Source organism: Lissotriton helveticus, chromosome 2_1, assembly GCF_964261635.1.
Source record: "Lissotriton helveticus chromosome 2_1, aLisHel1.1, whole genome shotgun sequence".
Lineage (NCBI taxonomy): Eukaryota > Metazoa > Chordata > Amphibia > Caudata > Salamandridae > Lissotriton > Lissotriton helveticus.
In genome coordinates, this window is record NC_136059.1 from 3214351 (window position 1) to 3232720 (window position 18370).

The 18370-nt window shown below is 50.4% G+C and overlaps 1 protein-coding gene across 2 annotated transcripts in view; it reads right to left on the minus strand.

The window, feature by feature from the left end:
* LOC144817651 (uncharacterized) overlaps nt 1–18370 on the minus strand; it is a 434119-nt gene that overhangs the window by 313794 nt on the left and 101955 nt on the right. For both annotated transcript variants that reach the window (XM_078674371.1, XM_078674372.1), the window contains 2 exons: nt 7103–7201; nt 6300–6398 (listed from right to left, as the gene is read on the minus strand). In XM_078674371.1, coding sequence (XP_078530497.1) covers nt 6300–6398; nt 7103–7201 — 198 coding nt within the window. The remainder of the gene's footprint in view (nt 1–6299; nt 6399–7102; nt 7202–18370) is intronic.

Genomic DNA, 18370 nt, shown 5'->3' on the forward strand with positions numbered 1-18370 from the left:
CTGGGGCTCAATGAAGACTGGTGCCAAGAAAGGACCGGGTCTCAATGAAGACTGGTGCAAAGAAGGGACTGCGTCTCAATGAAGACTGGTGCAAAGAAGGGACTGAGTCTCAATGAAGACTGGTGCCAAGAAGGGACTGGGGCTCAATGAAGACTGGTGCAAAGAAGGGACTGAGTCTCAATGAAGACTGGTGCCAAGAAGGGACTGGGGCTCAATGAAGACTGGTGCGAAGAAGGGACTGGGGCTCAATGAAGACTGGCGCCAAGAAGGGACTGGGCCTCAATGAAGACTGGTGCCAAGAAGGGACTGGGGCTCAATGAAGACTGGTGCGAAGAAGGGACTGGGGCTCAATGAAGACTGGCGCCAAGAAGGGACTGGGCCTCAATGAAGACTGGTGCCAAGAAGGGACTGGGTCTGATTGAAGACTGGTGCCAAGAAGGGACTGGGGCTCAATGAAGACTGGTGCCAAGAAGGGACTGAGTCTCAATGAAGACTGGTGCCAAGAAGGGACTGGGGCTCAATGAAGACTGGTGCCAAGAAGGGACTGGGGCTGAATGAAGACTGGTGCCAAGAAGGGACTGAGTCTCAATGAAGACTGGTGCCAAGAAGGGACCGGGGCTGAATGAAGACTGGTGCCAAGAAGGGACCGGGGCTGAATGAAGACTGGTGCCAAGAAGGGACCGGGGCTGAATGAAGACTGGTGCCAAGAAGGGACTGGGTCTCAATGAAGACTGGTGCCAAGAAGGGACCGGGGCTGAATGAAGACTGGTGCCAAGAAGGGACTGGGTCTGATTGAAGACTGGTGCCAAGAAGGGACTGGGTCTGATTGAAGACTGGTGCCAAGAAGGGACTGGGTCTGATTGAAGACTGGTGCCAAGAAGGGACCGGGGCTGAATGAAGACTGCTGCCAAGAAGGGACTGGGGCTCAATGAAGAATGGTGCCAAGAAGGGACTGGGTCTGAATGAAGACTGGTGCCAAGAAGGGACTGGGTCTCAATGAAGACTGGTGCCAAGAAGGGACTGGATCTCAATGAAGACTGGTGCCAAGAAGGGACTGGGGCTCAATGAAGACTGGTGCCAAGAAGGGACTGGGGCCGACTGAAGACTGGTGCCAAGAAGGGACTGGGTCTCAATGAAGACTGGTGCCAAGAAGGGACCGGGGCTGAATGAAGACTGGTGCCAAGAAGGGACTGGGGCTGAATGAAGACTGGTGCCAAGAAGGGACTGGGTCTGAATGAAGACTGGTGCCAAGAAGGGACTGGGGCTGATTGAAGACTGGTGCCAAGAAGGGACTGGGGCTCAATGAAGACTGGTGCCAAGAAGGGACTGGGTCTGAATGAAGACTGGTGCAAAGAAGGGACTGGGGCTGAATGAAGACTAGTGCCAAGAAGGGACTGAGTCTCAATGAAGGCTGGTGCAAAGAAGGGACTGGGGCTGAATGAAGACTGGTGCCAAGAAGGGACTGAGTCTCAATGAAGACTGGTGCCAAGAAGGGACTGGGTCTCAATGAAGACTGGTGCCAAGAAGGGACTGGGTCGCAATGAAGACTGGTGCCAAGAAGGGACTGGGTCTAAATGAAGACTGGTGCCAAGAAGGGACTGGGGCTCAATGAAGACTGGTGCCAAGAAGGGACTGGATCTCAATGAAGACTGGTGCCAAGAAGGGACTGAGTCTCAATGAAGACTGGTGCCAAGAAGGGACTGGGTCTCAATGAAGACTGGTGCCAAGAAGGGACTGGGTCTCAATGAAGACTGGTGCCAAGAAGGGACCGGGGCTGAATGAAGACTGCTGCCAAGAAGGGACTGGGGCTGAATGAAGACTGGTGCCAAGAAGGGACTGAGTCTCAATGAAGACTGGTGCCAAGAAGGGACCGGGGCTGAATGAAGACTGGTGCCAAGAAGGGACCGGGGCTGAATGAAGACTGGTGCCAAGAAGGGACTGGGTCTGAATGAAGACTGGTGCCAAGAAGGGACTGGGTCTCAATGAAGACTGGTGCAAAGAAGGGACTGGGGCTCGATGAAGACTGGTGCCAAGAAGGGACCGGGGCTGAATGAAGACTGGTGCCAAGAAGGGACCGGGGCTGAATGAAGACTGGTGCCAAGAAGGGACTGGGTCTGAATGAAGACTGGTGCCAAGAAGGGACTGAGTCTCAATGAAGACTGGTGCCAAGAAGGGACTGGGTCTGAATGAAAAATGGTGCAAAGAAGGGACTGGGGCTCAATGAAGACTGGTGCCAAGAAGGGACTGGGTCTGAATGAAGACTGGTGCCAAGAAGGGACTAGGTCTCAATGAAGACTGGTGCCAAGAAGGGACTGGGTCTCAATGAAGACTGGTGCCAAGAAGGGACTGGGTCTGATTGAAGACTGGTGCCAAGAAGGGACTGGGTCTCAATGAAGACTGGTGCCAAGAAGGGACTGGGTCTGAATGAAGACTGGTGCCAAGAAGGGACTGAGTCTCAATGAAGACTGGTGCCAAGAAGGGACTGGGGCTCAATGAAGACTGGTGCCAAGAAGGGACTGGGTCTCAATGAAGACTGGTGCCAAGAAGGGACTGGGTCTCAATGAAGACTGGTGCCAAGAAGGGACTAGGTCTCAATGAAGACTGGTGCCAAGAAGGGACTGGGTCTGAATGAAGACTGGTGCCAAGAAGGGACTGGGTCTGAATGAAGACTGGTGCCAAGAAGGGACTGGGTCTCAATGAAGACTGGTGCCAAGAAGGGACTGGGTCTGAATGAAGACTGGTGCCAAGAAGGGACTGGGTCTGAATGAAGACTGGTGCCAAGAAGGGACTGGGTCTCAATGAAGACTGGTGCCAAGAAGGGACTGGGTCTCAATGAAGACTGGTGCCAAGAAGGGACTGGGTCTCAATGAAGACTGGTGCCAAGAAGGGACTGGGTCTGAATGAAGACTGGTGCCACGAAGGGACTGGGTCTGAATGAAGACTGGTGCAAAGAAGGGACTGGGGCTCAATGAAGACTGGTGCCAAGAAGGGACTGGGGCTCAATGAAGACTGGTGCCAAGAAGGGACTGGGTCTCAATGAAGACTGGTGCCAAGAAGGGACTGGGTCTCAATGAAGACTGGTGCCAAGAAGGGACTAGGTCTCAATGAAGACTGGTGCCAAGAAGGGACTGGGTCTGAATGAAGACTGGTGCCAAGAAGGGACTGGGTCTGAATGAAGACTGGTGCCAAGAAGGGACTGGGTCTGAATGAAGACTGGTGCCAAGAAGGGACTGGGTCTGAATGAAGACTGGTGCCAAGAAGGGACTGGGTGTGAATGAAGACTGGTGTCAAGAAGGGACTGGATATCAATGAAGACTGGTGTCAAGAAGGGACTGGGTCTAAATGAAGACTGGTGCCAAGAAGGGACTGGATATCAATGAAGACTGGTGTCAAGAAGGGACTGGGTCTAAATGAAGACTGGTGCCAAGAAGGGACTGGGTCTGAATGAAGACTGGTGCCAAGAAGGGACTGGGGCTCAATGAAGACTGGTGCCAAGAAGGGACTGGGTGTGAATGAAGACTGGTGTCAAGAAGGGACTGGATATCAATGAAGACTGGTGTCAAGAAGGGACTGGGTCTAAATGAAGACTGGTGCCAAGAAGGGACTGGATATCAATGAAGACTGGTGTCAAGAAGGGACTGGGTCTAAATGAAGACTGGTGCCAAGAAGGGACTGGGTCTCAATGAAGACTGGTGCCAAGAAGGGACTGGGGCTCAATGAAGACTGGTGCCAAGAAGGGACTGGGGCTCAATGAAGACTGGTGCCAAGAAAGGACCGGGTCTCAATGAAGACTGGTGCAAAGAAGGGACTGCGTCTCAATGAAGACTGGTGCAAAGAAGGGACTGAGTCTCAATGAAGACTGGTGCCAAGAAGGGACTGGGTCTCAATGAAGACTGGTGCCAAGAAGGGACTGGGTCTCAATGAAGACTGGTGCCAAGAAGGGACTGGGTCTCAATGAAGACTGGTGCCAAGAAGGGACTGGGGCTCAATGAAGACTGGTGCCAAGAAGGGACTGGGGCTCAATGAAGACTGGTGCCAAGAAAGGACCGGGTCTCAATGAAGACTGGTGCAAAGAAGGGACTGCGTCTCAATGAAGACTGGTGCAAAGAAGGGACTGAGTCTCAATGAAGACTGGTGCCAAGAAGGGACTGGGGCTCAATGAAGACTGGTGCAAAGAAGGGACTGAGTCTCAATGAAGACTGGTGCCAAGAAGGGACTGGGGCTCAATGAAGACTGGTGCGAAGAAGGGACTGGGGCTCAATGAAGACTGGCGCCAAGAAGGGACTGGGCCTCAATGAAGACTGGTGCCAAGAAGGGACTGGGGCTCAATGAAGACTGGTGCCAAGAAGGGACTGGGGCTCAATGAAGACTGGCGCCAAGAAGGGACTGTGCCTCAATGAAGACTGGTGCCAAGAAGGGACTGGGTCTCAATGAAGACTGGTGCAAAGAAGGGACTGGGGCTCAATGAAGACTGGTGCCAAGAAGGGACTGGGGCTCAATGAAGACTGGTGCCAAGAAGGGACTGGGTCTCAATGAAGACTGGTGCCAAGAAGGGACAGGGTCTCAATGAAGACTGGTGCCAAGAAGGGACTGGGTCTGAATGAAGACTGGTGCCAAGAAGGGACTGGATCTCAATGAAGACTGGTGCCAAGAAGGGACCTCTCAATGAAGACTGGTGCCAAGAAGGGACTGGGTCTCAATGAAGACTGGTGCCAAGAAGGGACCGGGTCTCAATGAAGACTGGTGCCAAGAAGGGACCTCTCAATGAAGACTGGTGCCAAGAAGGGACTGGGTCTCAATGAAGACTGGTGCCAAGAAGGGACTGGGTCTGAATGAAGACTGGTGCCAAGAAGGGACTGGGGCTCAATGAAGACTGGTGCCAAGAAGGGTCTGGGTCTGAATGAAGACTGGTGCCAAGAAGGGACTGGGTCTCAATGAAGACTGGTGCCAAGAAGGGACTGGGTGTGAATGAAGACTGGTGCCAAGAAGGGACTGGGGCTCAATGAAGACTGGTGCCAAGAAGGGACTGGGGCTCAATGAAGACTGGTGCCAAGAAGGGTCTGGGGCTCAATGAAGACTGGTGCCAAGAAGGGACTGGGTCTGAATGAAGACTGGTGCCAGGAAGGGACTGGATCTCAATGAAGACTGGTGCCAAGAAGGGACTGGGGCTCAATGAAGACTGGTGCCAAGAAAGGACCGGGTCTCAATGAAGACTGGTGCAAAGAAGGGACTGAGTCTCAATGAAGACTGGTGCAAAGAAGGGACTGGGTGTGAATGAAGACTGGTGCCAAGAAGGGACTGGGGCTCAATGAAGACTGGTGCCAAGAAGGGACTGGGGCTCAATGAAGACTGGTGCCAAGAAGGGTCTGGGGCTCAATGAAGACTGGTGCCAAGAAGGGACTGGGTCTGAATGAAGACTGGTGCCAGGAAGGGACTGGATCTCAATGAAGACTGGTGCAAAGAAGGGACTGGGTCTGAATGAAGACTGGTGCCAAGAAGGGACTGGGGCTCAATGAAGACTGGTGCCAAGAAGGGACTGGGGCTCAATGAAGACTGGTGCCAAGAAGGGACTGGGGCTCAAGGAAGACTGGTGCCAAGAAGGGACTGGGTCTCAATGAAGACTGGTGCCAAGAAGGGACAGGGTCTCAATGAAGACTGGTGCCAAGAAGGGACAGGGTCTCAATGAAGACTGGTGCCAAGAAGGGACTGGGTCTGAATGAAGACTGGTGCCAAGAAGGGACTGGGTCTCAATGAAGACTGGTGCCAAGAAAGGACTGGATCTCAATGAAGACTGGTGCCAAGAAGGGACTGGATCTCAATGAAGACTGGTGCCAAGAAGGGACTGGGTCTGAATGAAGACTGGTGCCAAGAAGGGACTGGGCCTCAATGAAGACTGGTGCCAAGAAGGGACTGGGTCTCAATGAAGACTGGTGCCAAGAAGGGACTGGGGCTCAATGAAGACTGGTGCCAAGAAGGGACTGGGGCTGAATGAAGACTGGTGCCAAGAAGGGACTGGGTCTCAATGAAGACTGGTGCCAAGAAGGGACTGGGGCTCAATGAAGACTGGTGCCAAGAAGGGACTGGGGCTCAATGAAGACTGGTGCCAAGGAGGGACTGGATCTCAATGAAGACTGGTGCCAAGAAGGGACTGGGGCTCAATGAAGACTGGTGCCAAGAAGGGACTGGGGCTCAATGAAGACTGGTGCCAGAGGCCTAATCTACCTGACAATAATGCATTCGTTCTGTTGGCAGTTATAGTATAAATTCACAGGAAACTGTGCACAAAGACGTTCACTCACCAAGTCGCACCAGTGGAACAGTCCAGGAGCCCTCCTCGGATGGAACAGACTCGTCAACCAGGTTTCTTCTCTGCGTTGGCCTCACATATTCTATGGCAGCTGCGAAATGTAGAAGATAAAAAGTCTTAATTGGGCTTCATACACCAATATACATCAGGAGTGAGTTGGCAATGAGAGGAAAGCGGAGTCTGCTGATCCGGACACAGATGTGTGTGTTCAGCTTTGGAGTAAGCAGGCAATGAGAGGGAAGCTGTTATGCCTTAAGATGAGACTAGCACCAGCCGGGACCACGGGGGGACCTAGTCCGGTTTGACAGCGGACACCTCTTCCAAGCCAAGTCGGACTTGTGAAAGAGCTCCCTCACACCCAATGCCACGATATCTGCGAACAAACCAAAAGCACTGAATTTGTTCCCTTTTTTTAAGTGCCAATGAGTACACTGACATTTTTACCACACACCTCAGCGCGTGTGTAGGTACGGCACAGGTTTCACGTGGCATCCCTCACCTCTGCCACTCACCTATCACCCACTTGGTCCTGAAGAAAGCCTTTTTAATACCGCTCACGTGCTGAAACATGTAGACCGCCACACATAGCCAACTTAATGGTAATAACTCCAGACTAGTTGCATCACATATTTTAGTTTTTCATATATCCTGAGCCCCCAACATTAAAATTAAAAGGCAAGGACTCTCAGAGATATTTTTAACTGTAAAATACCACCACACATCACACTTACGCACCACACCAGCTCCGCTGTAATCAGGCATTGTAGCACAACCGGCACAAAGACGTTCACTCACCAAGTCGCGCCAGTGGAACAGTCCAGGAGCCCTCCTCGGATGAAACAGACTTGTCAGCCAGGTTTCTTCTCTGTGTTGGCCTCACATATTCTTTGGCAGCTGTGAAATGTAGAAGATAAAAAGTCTTACTTGGGCTTCATACACCAATAGATAGCAGGAGTGAGTTGGCAATGAGAGGAAAGCGGAGTCTGCTGATCCGGACACGGATGTGTGTGGTCAGCTTTGGAGTAAGCAGGCAATGAGAGGGAAGCTGTTATGCCTTATGATGAGACAAGCATAACAGAGTAAACTGGGGCTTCCTGAGTTTCACCGAGGCAAGTGGAACCTTATCAGAACTCTGTACAGAGCCACAGGGCAAACAAGAGCAACTAGGCCCCTCGTGTAGGAGGCCTTTTACTGCTCATGCCCCAGGTTCCGACCTACTATGTATCATAAACAACTGTGCCAAGTACCCCTTTGGCACTTGACTCTCAATGGTAGCGCACCGCAATACACTTCACGTCGGCCCACCTGACATAAGGGGACGCCAACTTTTCTCCACACATGGGATACAGCCAGATTGTTACAACAGTTTACTTCACAGCAGCCGCACCTGGCATACCGAGTTACTGACTTTCCTCCGCACATGGGCTACAGCCCAATCAGCATTGCAGTATATTTCACATCAGCCCATTTCACAAACTGGGTCGCTGACTCTCCTCTGTACACAGGCAACGACCCGATCGCTGCAGCAGCCGTCTACTCATACCTCGTTGTAGAGATCCACTCGCCAGGATCCTCCACTGGACCTCGCTGCAGTAGTGTTCGGCGAAGGCGTGAATGGAAGCATATGACCCCACCCTGCAAACCTCAACCACAGTCAGTCAGTCCTGCGGCAGAAGCTTTTGCCCTGGTGGAGTGGGCCCGGATTCTCTCATGAGGCTCCTTCTTTCAATATACAAAAGTATCTTGATTATTATTGCGCAGAGCTCACATAAGTCACCACCTGTGACTGTACCCAGGCCAACTGGCCTTAGTGGGGCTAGGACGCCCTGTGTCCCAAAGTCAGGGGGGCCTAAACGGAGCAGCTGCCCACTAAGTGCTGGGCAGCTGGGTGAGACAATGATGGGGCCAACACGTTGGAGCCTCGCAGGCTCTGAGCACAACTTGCCCCCTGGGAGCCTCGCTGGGCTCAAGACAACAATGTAGGGCAAGGTGGGAGCGGCCCGCTGCCTTCTGGGGCCGCTCTACCAACTAGGAAAGGTGCCTCGTGGGCCCCTCAGAACAAATGCGGCGCCGTGAGCCTCTCGGGGCTCGGAATAAACACTTGTGGCGCTCTGTAGCCTATCGGGGCTCGCCACCAAATATGCCCCCTGATCGTTGGAGTCCCCTACTGGGGACTATGAAAACAATGGCCCCTCTGTTGGAGCGCCGGGGCTCAGAAGAAATGCCCCTAGGAGCCTCGCTGGGCTCTTCCACCGAATGCGCCCATTGTAGTCCCGCTCGGGGGACTCAGACTCAAGGAGGCCCCATGGGCCTCTCACCACTGCGGGACTCGCACTGGGGGAGAGGGGCGGGCACTGGCAATGTGCCCAGACGCCCCCCTCTCCTTCGGAGCGGCCCGCTGTCAACCGGGGCCGCTCGGAGTGAACGAAACTGCCACCGCACTCACCGGGTGGCTGCTGGCGAGGGCTCCTCTCTTCTGGGCGGCTCTTCTTTACTGGCTGCGGGGCTCTTCCTTCTGGACTGGGAGCCTCGCTACTCCGGCGGCCGGTGCTCCTGCACTCCGGGGCTCTCCCTCCTCCTGGGAGCCCCGGTGGAAGTACGTTGACTTCCTGTTGTCCTCGGTCCCGCCCCCGGCCCGCCTGACTTCCGGTTCGGGCGCCGGGCGGTGGCAGGGACAATCGCGGGCATGATTTACGGGGCAAGTGAGGGGTGGCACCCTCGGAAGTGAAATAAAAGCGCTACTAAGCGCTTGGGGGAAAAGTAAAGCGCTCCCAGCGCTACAAGTAAAATACAGCGCTCTCAAGCGCTATAAGTGAGATAAAGCGCTCTCAGCGCTGAAGGACAAGATAAAGCGCTCTCAGCGCTAGGCAGGGAATCACAGCGCTCCCCAGCGCTGAAGGACAAGAGAAAGCGCTTTCAAGCGCTATAAGTAAAATAAAGCGCTCCCAGGCGCTATCAGCAAGGTAGAGCTCCAGGAAAGTTCTCAGGTAGGCAGGGGGCAAGGCTGGGCCCAGAGCGAGCTCACTGGGCCTCCAGGCAGGGAGGCAGTCACCAGTGGCGGTCCTCCTGGCGCTCAGCAACAGCAGCAACAGCCCCCCTCAGCAAAAGGATCCTGGAAGAGAACAAATTGCAAGGGGACACAGCCCTTTTTTATACATTAAAATTCTTTGTCTAAGGATGCAGGTTGGGGGAGAAACCAGTCGCAGCTGGTTTTGGAGTACTTGGTTTTCCCCAACCACCCTTTCCTTTCACTGACCAGGCTAGGGTCATCAGTCGCACTACAGGGGGCGGAGCCAGCATTGTGTGGGGAAAGCCCAGCCCTATTCAGGTCCCAGGTGCACCCCTCCCTCACATTAACATGCAGATCTCCCATTCACCACTGGGGCAGGCCCATCCTGACTCATGGAGCCAGGCACACCAGCCAGCTCCAGCCAATCACAAGCCAGCACATTCGCTGCACAGACAGGCACACTTCTAGAAGTGGCACTTCCCTATTAGACACAAACACGCTGCACACATCATTGCACAGCATTCAATCACACGAGTCCGCACATACCAGACTCGAGCCTGCACACCCCACGCATCCGGAACTACCAGGGACACATACATTCCCCATGCATTCCTATGGGAGGGCAGGCCTATCTCACCACATTCACTCAAAGTGCGCACGCACTTTCCACTGGGACACAGTGAAAGTGCGCAGAAACCAAAAATCGCCATCACCAGGTCACCATTAAAAGCAACAAGTTTAGGGGTGAACCTGCCAGAAGGGCCAAGTCCAACACTACAACTCAGTAAGAAAGGTGGCTTAAAAAAAAAGGCAGACTCCTACTATGCTTGTCCATAGCACCCAATGTAGAAAGCTGGCTCTGTATATAGTATAGCAAATTGAGGTGTAGTGTGCACAGAGTCCAGTGGAATCCCAAAGGTAGGCAGAGGTAAAAGTAGAAAGCACCCTACTCTCTATTTGTGTTAGTGTGGGTGAGCTGTAAGGCTTCATCAGAGGGTAGTGTTAAGTATTTGTTGTACACACTAAATCCGCCAATGATGTCACACACTCAAAGACTGAATTCGGGCCAATTTTGTTTGCATACAAATTTTAAGTTATTTTATTTCTAGAATCAAGTCAAGCCTGGCGCAAGTAAGTGAAATAAATATTATGCAAAATAATATGCAGTGTTTACAATTAAATACAGGTTCAAATGCAGTTTGATTGAAATAGAGGTAACTCACGGATTTGAAAATACTGTACAGATTACTTTTCTGTTAATTTTTAGATTACTTTTTAGAATGCCTTTTCTACTCCGTGTGATATGCCTAGATATCACACTGGCCAAACAAGTTTGGCTTCTGCATTACATCGCCTCAATGAGTCTGCACCCCATTGTTGCATCAAAGATTTAAAACTACGGAATACAGCAAATGAACTGATCACCTCGGAGACAGCTACAATATGGAGTAGGGTTCACTTACCATCACGGAACATTTACAAGGAACAATCTAAGCTGAATCATGAACTTTAAAGTTTGACCGTCGTTTTTGATTTCATTTTAGCTCATGTTAGGTTCCTTGTTTATATGTATTATATTTCAGTCATTAGTTCATGTTTTCTGAACACTTGAAATGGTTATTTACGATGAATTCACTGGATGATTTAGGATCGGTTGTCATTATGTGTACGGAGGGAGATTTTCCACAAAACAGAGGGTGGGTAGCATTAGCGAGCCCGTTTTTATTGTATTTGACACATGCATTGTGGGAGTTGGAGTTTTTAGTGAGTGTATGGGATAATTAGGCACTAGGTTTTTGGCGCGATTTAGTTTCCGGATGGGAGGGCAATCAAAGAGCATCACGGTTAGTTAAGAGTAGAAGGGTGCACACATTCATCAATTTGGGCCAATTCACAGACACGGGAACGTTAATGGAGGAAGGCACGAGGAGGCTGCAGCCAGCGGCGTTCACAAGGTATTTGTTTTCAGAAGAGAAAATGGTATGAGTATGGGAGTTAGGGAAAAGTGGCGTCTTGCGTAATTGGGGAATTTCTGTTTTGAAGGGAAGCATTAGTAACATGTATATTATCGTTTTCTACACAACTGGCCAAGAGAGATTTATGCACTTATGGGATGGTTGGAGCTGGGTGATGTCAGGGTTTTGGTTCGAAGAAATGTACTAGTTCGGGGGGAGGGAGGTGATGAAAGGTTTGGTAAATAGCGAATTTGTAAGCAGCATTTGTATTTTTTATTTAACAAGGATTGGTCAGCGGAGTTGTTTTTTCTATGTGTTTTATCTGTCGTAGAAACCCCTGACGAAGAGCTTTTAATGGCTCGAAATGCATTGGGAATACAGCGTGTTCACTTCATAATTGATTTACCTGAAAAACGTGCCGTTGCACAACGCTCAAACAGGCATGCAGTCGGTAATGAAAAGTTGAATAAAAGTGCAGATATAATCACACTGTCTCCGGAGTGATGATATGAAGAAAGATATTTCAGTGAAAACAATTGGATTTACTAATGGTATCAATGGTTTACTTGGAGCACCGGGATAAATTCAACAGGTCGTGGGACAAGTCCCCATTTCTTGCAGTGCGACTGTATGGAGCGCGAGGGAAGTGCTCCGTTTTTGTATATCTAGATATCATACGGTGACATTTCCTAGAGAGAAGGTAAGTAAAATCAGTTTTGCACAGTTATAGTTCTTCAGGCTTCCATACAAATCAACTCCACACTAAGAACATTTTTCAGATAAAAACAGTCAATGGATTCCTATGGAGAGAACTACTCGGTCTTTGGGGTTGAGTTTCGGAGGTAAGAACAAAGGTCAGTGATGCACTCTTGTTACACCCTCAGCGGCACTAGGGTGGCCAGGTGCGGAGTGCTGAGGCCCATTGTTACCCAATGGGGAATATGGGGCCTCCGATTGGTGACTGCTTATGAGAAGGCCACAAGGTTGAGGGAGCAAACCTCCTGGGTTTGGGTTTTAGCAAAGGGGATCCGAGTTAGCACCCAAAGTACACCCACAGCGGTACCTGGGCGGCTGGGTGCAGGGTGCTGTTTTGGAGTCGGGTGCCCTGTTGTTTTCAAAGGGGGGATTCTCCGGTTTCAACAAAGAGTGCAGGCTCGGGGACGAAGATCTTCTGGAAGTGACCACCGGTTGGAGGGTTAAGTTAGGATGCCTGGGGATGCTAGGACACCGTTGGTTGGGCCACCAATGGCCGTAGGGCTTCGGGTGCTGTGGTGTCTTTAACCATTGAGTTTCTCTTTCCAGCTCCGGTCGCGGTTGGGGAGAGTCTCCAGAAAGAGGCTGCAGGCTTCGCTGGGAGATTTGAGGCAGGTCAGAGATCACCAGATTTTGGGTCCAGATCGCTGGGGAGACCTCCTCATGGTGTTGGGCCACTCAAACTTGGGCCTTGGGCGACAGGTGCAGACTCGCGGATTTGGCTGGAGCCAGAGTCTGTGGGTTAACAAATCCGGTGCTCACGGGAGACGTCTTTTCTGTGGAAGGCAGAGCAGATCCTCTGTGTTCTTTTTTTTTTTTTAATCTTTTTATTGAGAGTTTTTGTTACATAAAGGACACGGCATTATTACAAAAAACAAAATGCAGCACAATAAGAGAGAAAACAAAAAGTACAAGTACAGCAAACTCCTAATTAAGGACTAATCATAGAAAATTAAAGAAATGTTTTTCTACAGTATTCCATACTCTTACTTGTATATCATTTATTCAAACTCATCTGTTTAATCTCAATCTTTTATATCCGACATTATAATACAATACTTTTCTTCAATATCCACATATGATGTCATTGCTAACTCTCATTTCATTCAGATGGGGTTTTTAATCTATTTCACCCTCTTTCCATCTTGTAATAGGGCCCCAGATTAACTTACCCAGCTTCCTGCCCCTTTTCCCTTTCCGAGCATATATCTCTTTCTCCACATTGTATGTTGTTAATAATTTAGCCAGCCAGTTGTGGAAAGTAGGGGGAATAGGATCGATCCATGCAGAGGGTATGCATAGTCTCATGACTGATAGTGCTACAAATAAGAATTCCCTTCCGGTTGATAGTTGTTGACCTTCCTCCATGTTCACTCCTAATAATATGATTCCGGGAGTTAGCACAATTTCAGTTCCTAATATGTTATTTATAAAACGTTCTATTTCTTTTTTCAGTGTATCTAGATTAGGACAAGTTGCAAATACGTGTTTTAAATCTGCATCCCAGCTTCCACACCTGTAACAAGTGATACCCACAGTGCCCCCCCATTGTGCTATTTTAGCAGGAGTATAATATAAATGATATAGCGTTTTATAATGTTGCGCCTGCAATGGTGCCGAGCATAAAAGGGAGTATCCATATTGCAAAGAGGTGCCAAAGCTTTCCCCAATAATATTAAGGTTTGCTTTCCATTTCCCATTCCATTTATCATAATCGTCCTGTTTTGATTTTATCAATTCAGCGTATAGCCTCTTAATAGTGCAATCTTCCCCCAATTGAATCAATTCCATAATCGGATCTTGGATAAATCCCATTGGGCCTCCCTTTTTGGTCTGTAAAAAGCTCCTAATTTGTAAATATTTAAAAAATTGCCTGGTGTGTAGATTAAATCTGCTCTGCAGTTCTGAAAATTGAAGTAGCCCCTGGGGTCCCATTATGTCCCCTATTCTTGTGATTCCCTTTCTTGCCCACTCACCAAATATCAAACCTGAAAAGATCTCTTGTGGGAAATTTGGATTATCTGTAAGTCTAGTATATAGATTATACTTCCCCAAGCCAGCTCTTTTACTGAAGTTTTTCCAAATTGTATTTGCTGTTATAAGCGTCTTGAATTTTGTCTTTTTGTAATAGCTTGCCTCTGTAAATTTCAAGAATACATTCTCCACTTCTATTCCAATGGTTAGTCCATATATTGCCAGTGTTCCAAATTCACACCAGCCATCTAGTTCTGCCCCTCCCATCAAACCTATCATGTTTTGAATAGCTGCCGCCCAATAGTAGAGCTTTAGTTCTGGTACTGCCCACCCTCCCCTCTCTCTTGGGAGTGTCATAAATCTAAGGGCTCTTCTGGTTTTCCCCTTAGCCCAAATAAATCTGTTTATAATGTGCTCCAGTTTTCTAAAAAATTTGAGATCTCAAATTTTTTAGATCCTCTGTGTTCTTGAGGTTGCTGGCTGCAGGACACACTGGAGTTTCGCTTCTGCAGATTCGAGGTGGGACAGGCCGTTGGGCCTGCTGCCAAGTCAGTGGCCTTGACTTCAGTACAGCTGTTTGGTCCTTCTTTTCTTAATGGTTGTTTCTGGTCTGTGGAGGCAAGGTTCGGGGTTGCCCCTAAATACTAAATTTAGGGGTGTTACAGGTTGGTACAGGTTGGGATCAATTGGTCCCCTACTTGGGGTGGGTACACCCCCTATTATGCCACCCTCCTGTGGGAGGGGGGCATATGCCTCACTCTGATTGGCTGGGTCCCCATCTGCAAGATGGCGGGGACTGAGAGTTGTGCTTCACCTAGCCTCCCCCACCTGAGGGGTGTGGTTTGCAAAGATGAGTACACCTCTCCTCCTATCTTGGTTTTCCAGACGATTCTCCCGCCAAAAGTGGGGGTCAGAACAGGTGGGGCCAGTTGCTGGGAGCAGCAAATGCCTGGGTCAGCTCACAAAGGCAGCAAGCCTTTTTAAGCTTCCCCTTCGTGAACCCTGCCTATCCTGGGGAAGGAGTCTTGGCACCTCGTCCCAGAATGTGCATTGTTTCAGACCCCTGGGAGCAGCAGGCTCTTGACCCAGGGATCCAGAAACATGTCTGGTGGTGGCAGCTGGTGAACAGTCACTCAGCCTGGACACGAGTGTTAAGTCATTTTTCAGGGGACATCTCTAAGATGCCCTCTGTGTGCATTTTCCATTAAATCCCACACTGGCATCAGTGTTGGTTTAATGTGCTGAGAAGTGTGACACCAAACTTCCCAGTTTTCAGCAAAGCCATTATGGTACTGTCAGGAGCGGTAATTTGTGGTCTTCCACTGCTCCCCAGCTAACAGTTTGTAGAAAGAAACAACAAGGCTACCCCTGGAGTCGGCTGCATCATTTCCCTTCCAAGATACGTTCCAAAGTAAGATCAGTTCGTATTTCCGCCTCTCCCAACATGGCGCCCGTTCTCGGAGCAATCTTGTAGGGTAGCGTTCTAGTGTCCAGTAAATATTTTTGAGTGTGTGTGCGCGTTCCCTGATTGCGACGCACATCAACTGAATTATTCTGTGAGGAGGTTGTGTCATCTTTTCGCCTCTCGCAGTATCTACTTATTTAACCTCAGGGGCGAGTTTAATCCTCTTTAAATATCACCGCCTGACATTCTCGTGAATTGAAGAGTTTGGCAGCATTTCCAGTGCGCTGAAATTGAGGCTTGTCTCTGTGGTGTGTCTTGTGTCCAGTTCATGTCAGAAACCACTATTGGTGAGTCAAACCAACTTTTTCCAGACGCGCTTTCTACCTGTTGAAGACAGCGCGTAAGGAGCATAGCAGCGTAGTTCCAAGGCTACTTGAGTAAGTTTGCTCTACTCTCCTGCAGCATCCAGTCACTTAATTTAGAGACTCTGTTCTGTTCTGGAAATTGGTCTATTTGAACTTCTGGATATCGTGACTGGCAGCAGAATTCTGAGCTGAGCAGAGCAGTCTTCAAATTTAACCTAGTGCAATTGCGGTGCAGGAAGGCTAAAAAGAATCCTTAGGCAGAGACTGTTGGTTACTATGATATATGCCTGTATGTAGATATATTATATATATATATATATATATATATATATTTTATATTATGCTTACCAACAATCTTCTACTACCTGCCTAGAGAGTAAACCTACATCATTACATTCAGCTCTGCATTGTCAACTATTACCTGCAGCAACATTCATGGAGAGAGGCAATTCCACTGTAAAGTTCAGGTAAAGGTGTAGCTGGTGAGGGGGAGGGTAGCTAGGAGTACTGGTGGGAGGGAACCAGTTAAAGTTAATACTGTTAATTTGTGTTTACAGATGCCAGTGTGAACCTCGTTAGGAACCTAGGAGAAGCAGGCATAGCAGTGGAGTCTCTCTTGTTAGTCCCATTCCCCCTTCCCCCGCCTTTCTGGAAGTGAATTTATTCACTGTAGTGGGGCAGGAGAGTCGGGAAATTAATCCTCGCATTTGAATCAGGGTCTTCTGATTTTTGCTGCTCCTCTGGAAGCTCAAGTGTTTCAGGTGTGTGGGACCTTCCTTCGGATTTTCCTGACAGATATGAGTGCCATTTACCAAACTTCCACCTAGGCAGTATGGCGGAGAGAGAAGAGAAGAGATGTGACAGGGCCTGGGAGAGGAGGAAGAGATGTGACAGGCCCTGGGAGAGGAGGAGCGATGTGACAGGCCCTGTGAGAGGGAGGGAGAGATGTGACAGGCCCTGTGAGAGGAGGGAGAGATGTGACAGGCCCTGGGAGCGGAGGGAGAGATGTGACAGGCCCTGGGAGAGGAGGGAGAGATGTGACAGGCCCTGGGAGAGGAGGGAGAGATGTGACAGGCCCTGGGAGAGGAGGGAGAGATGTGACAGGCCCTGGGAGCGCAGGGAGAGAAGGGACAGGCCCTGGGAGCGCAGGGAGAGAAGGGACAGGCCCTGGGAGCGCAGGGAGAGAAGGGACAGGCCCTGGGAGAGGAGGGAGAGATGTGACAGGCCCTGGGAGAGGAGGGAGAGATGTGACAGGCCCTGGGAGAGGAGGGAGAGATGTGACAGGCCCTGGGAGAGGAGGGAGAGATGTGACAGGCCCTGGGAGCGCAGGGAGAGAAGGGACAGGCCCTGGGAGCGCAGGGAGAGAAGGGACAGGCCCTGGGAGAGGAGGGAGAGATGTGACAGGCCCTGGGAGCGGAGGGAGAGATGTGACAGGCCCTGGGAGCGGAGGGAGAGATGTGACAGGCCCTGGGAGCGGAGGGAGAGATGTGACAGGCCCTGGGAGAGGAGGGAGAGATGTGACAGGCCCTGGGAGAGGAGGGAGAGATGTGACCGGCCCTGGGAGAGGAGGAGAGATGTGACAGGAACTTGGAGAGGAGGAGAGATGTGACAGGCCCTGGGAGAGGAGGGAGAGGAGGTAGTTGCGTGAGAAGACGAGAGAAGTGACCAGCCCTGGGAGCGCAGGGAGAGATGTGACAGGCCCTGGGAGAGGAGGGAGAGATGTGACAGGCCCTGGGAGCGGAGGGAGAGATGTGACAGGCCCTGGGAGCGCAGGGAGAGAAGTGACCAGCCCTGGGAGCGCAGGGAGAGATGTGACAGGCCCTGGGAGAGGAGGGAGAGATGTGACAGGCCCTGGGAGCGGAGGGAGAGATGTGACAGGCCCTGGGAGCGGAGGGAGAGATGTGACAGGCCCTGGGAGCGGAGGGAGAGATGTGACAGGCCCTGGGAGCGGAGGGAGAGATGAGACAGGCCCTGGGAGAGGAGGAGAGATGTGACAGGCCCTGGGAGAGGAGGAGAGATGTGACAGGCCCTGGGAGAGGAGGAGAGATGTGACAGGCCCTGGGAGAGGAGGAGAGATGTGGGAGAGTGGACAGACTCAATAGCCATTGGAGGCACAATAGGCCCAGAGAGGGGAACCTGACGTGACAGACGCAGGGAACGACAAAAGACATGGGGTGTCATATAGTTACTGCTTATCTATATACTGTGTTAAGTTAGCATGGGCTTATTAAATGTTTAAACGCCATTTTTCCTTTTTGCTGCTTCTGCACATGGCACATAATTGTTGATTTAGCTTTCAACCTAGTAGCCCGTTGTGATTTACATGAGAATAATATGTTATTGCTCCGATATCAGCTTTGCTTAATAAACTATGTCTGTACAGAGAGTGCTGAAGCTTCAAGGATAACACGACACAATTGTTGTGAGGACTGATCTCCGCAACTTCATAGACATAACATAAGTGCAGCTCCTGCCAAATTTAGGCTTTAGGCGCGTTTTATATTGCTTTGCTTAGAGCACACACACACACTTGATGCTGTTTGCATGCAGAGAGAGCTGGTGTATGCTGATGTGATCTCTTCATTCTAGGATCCTGAGGTA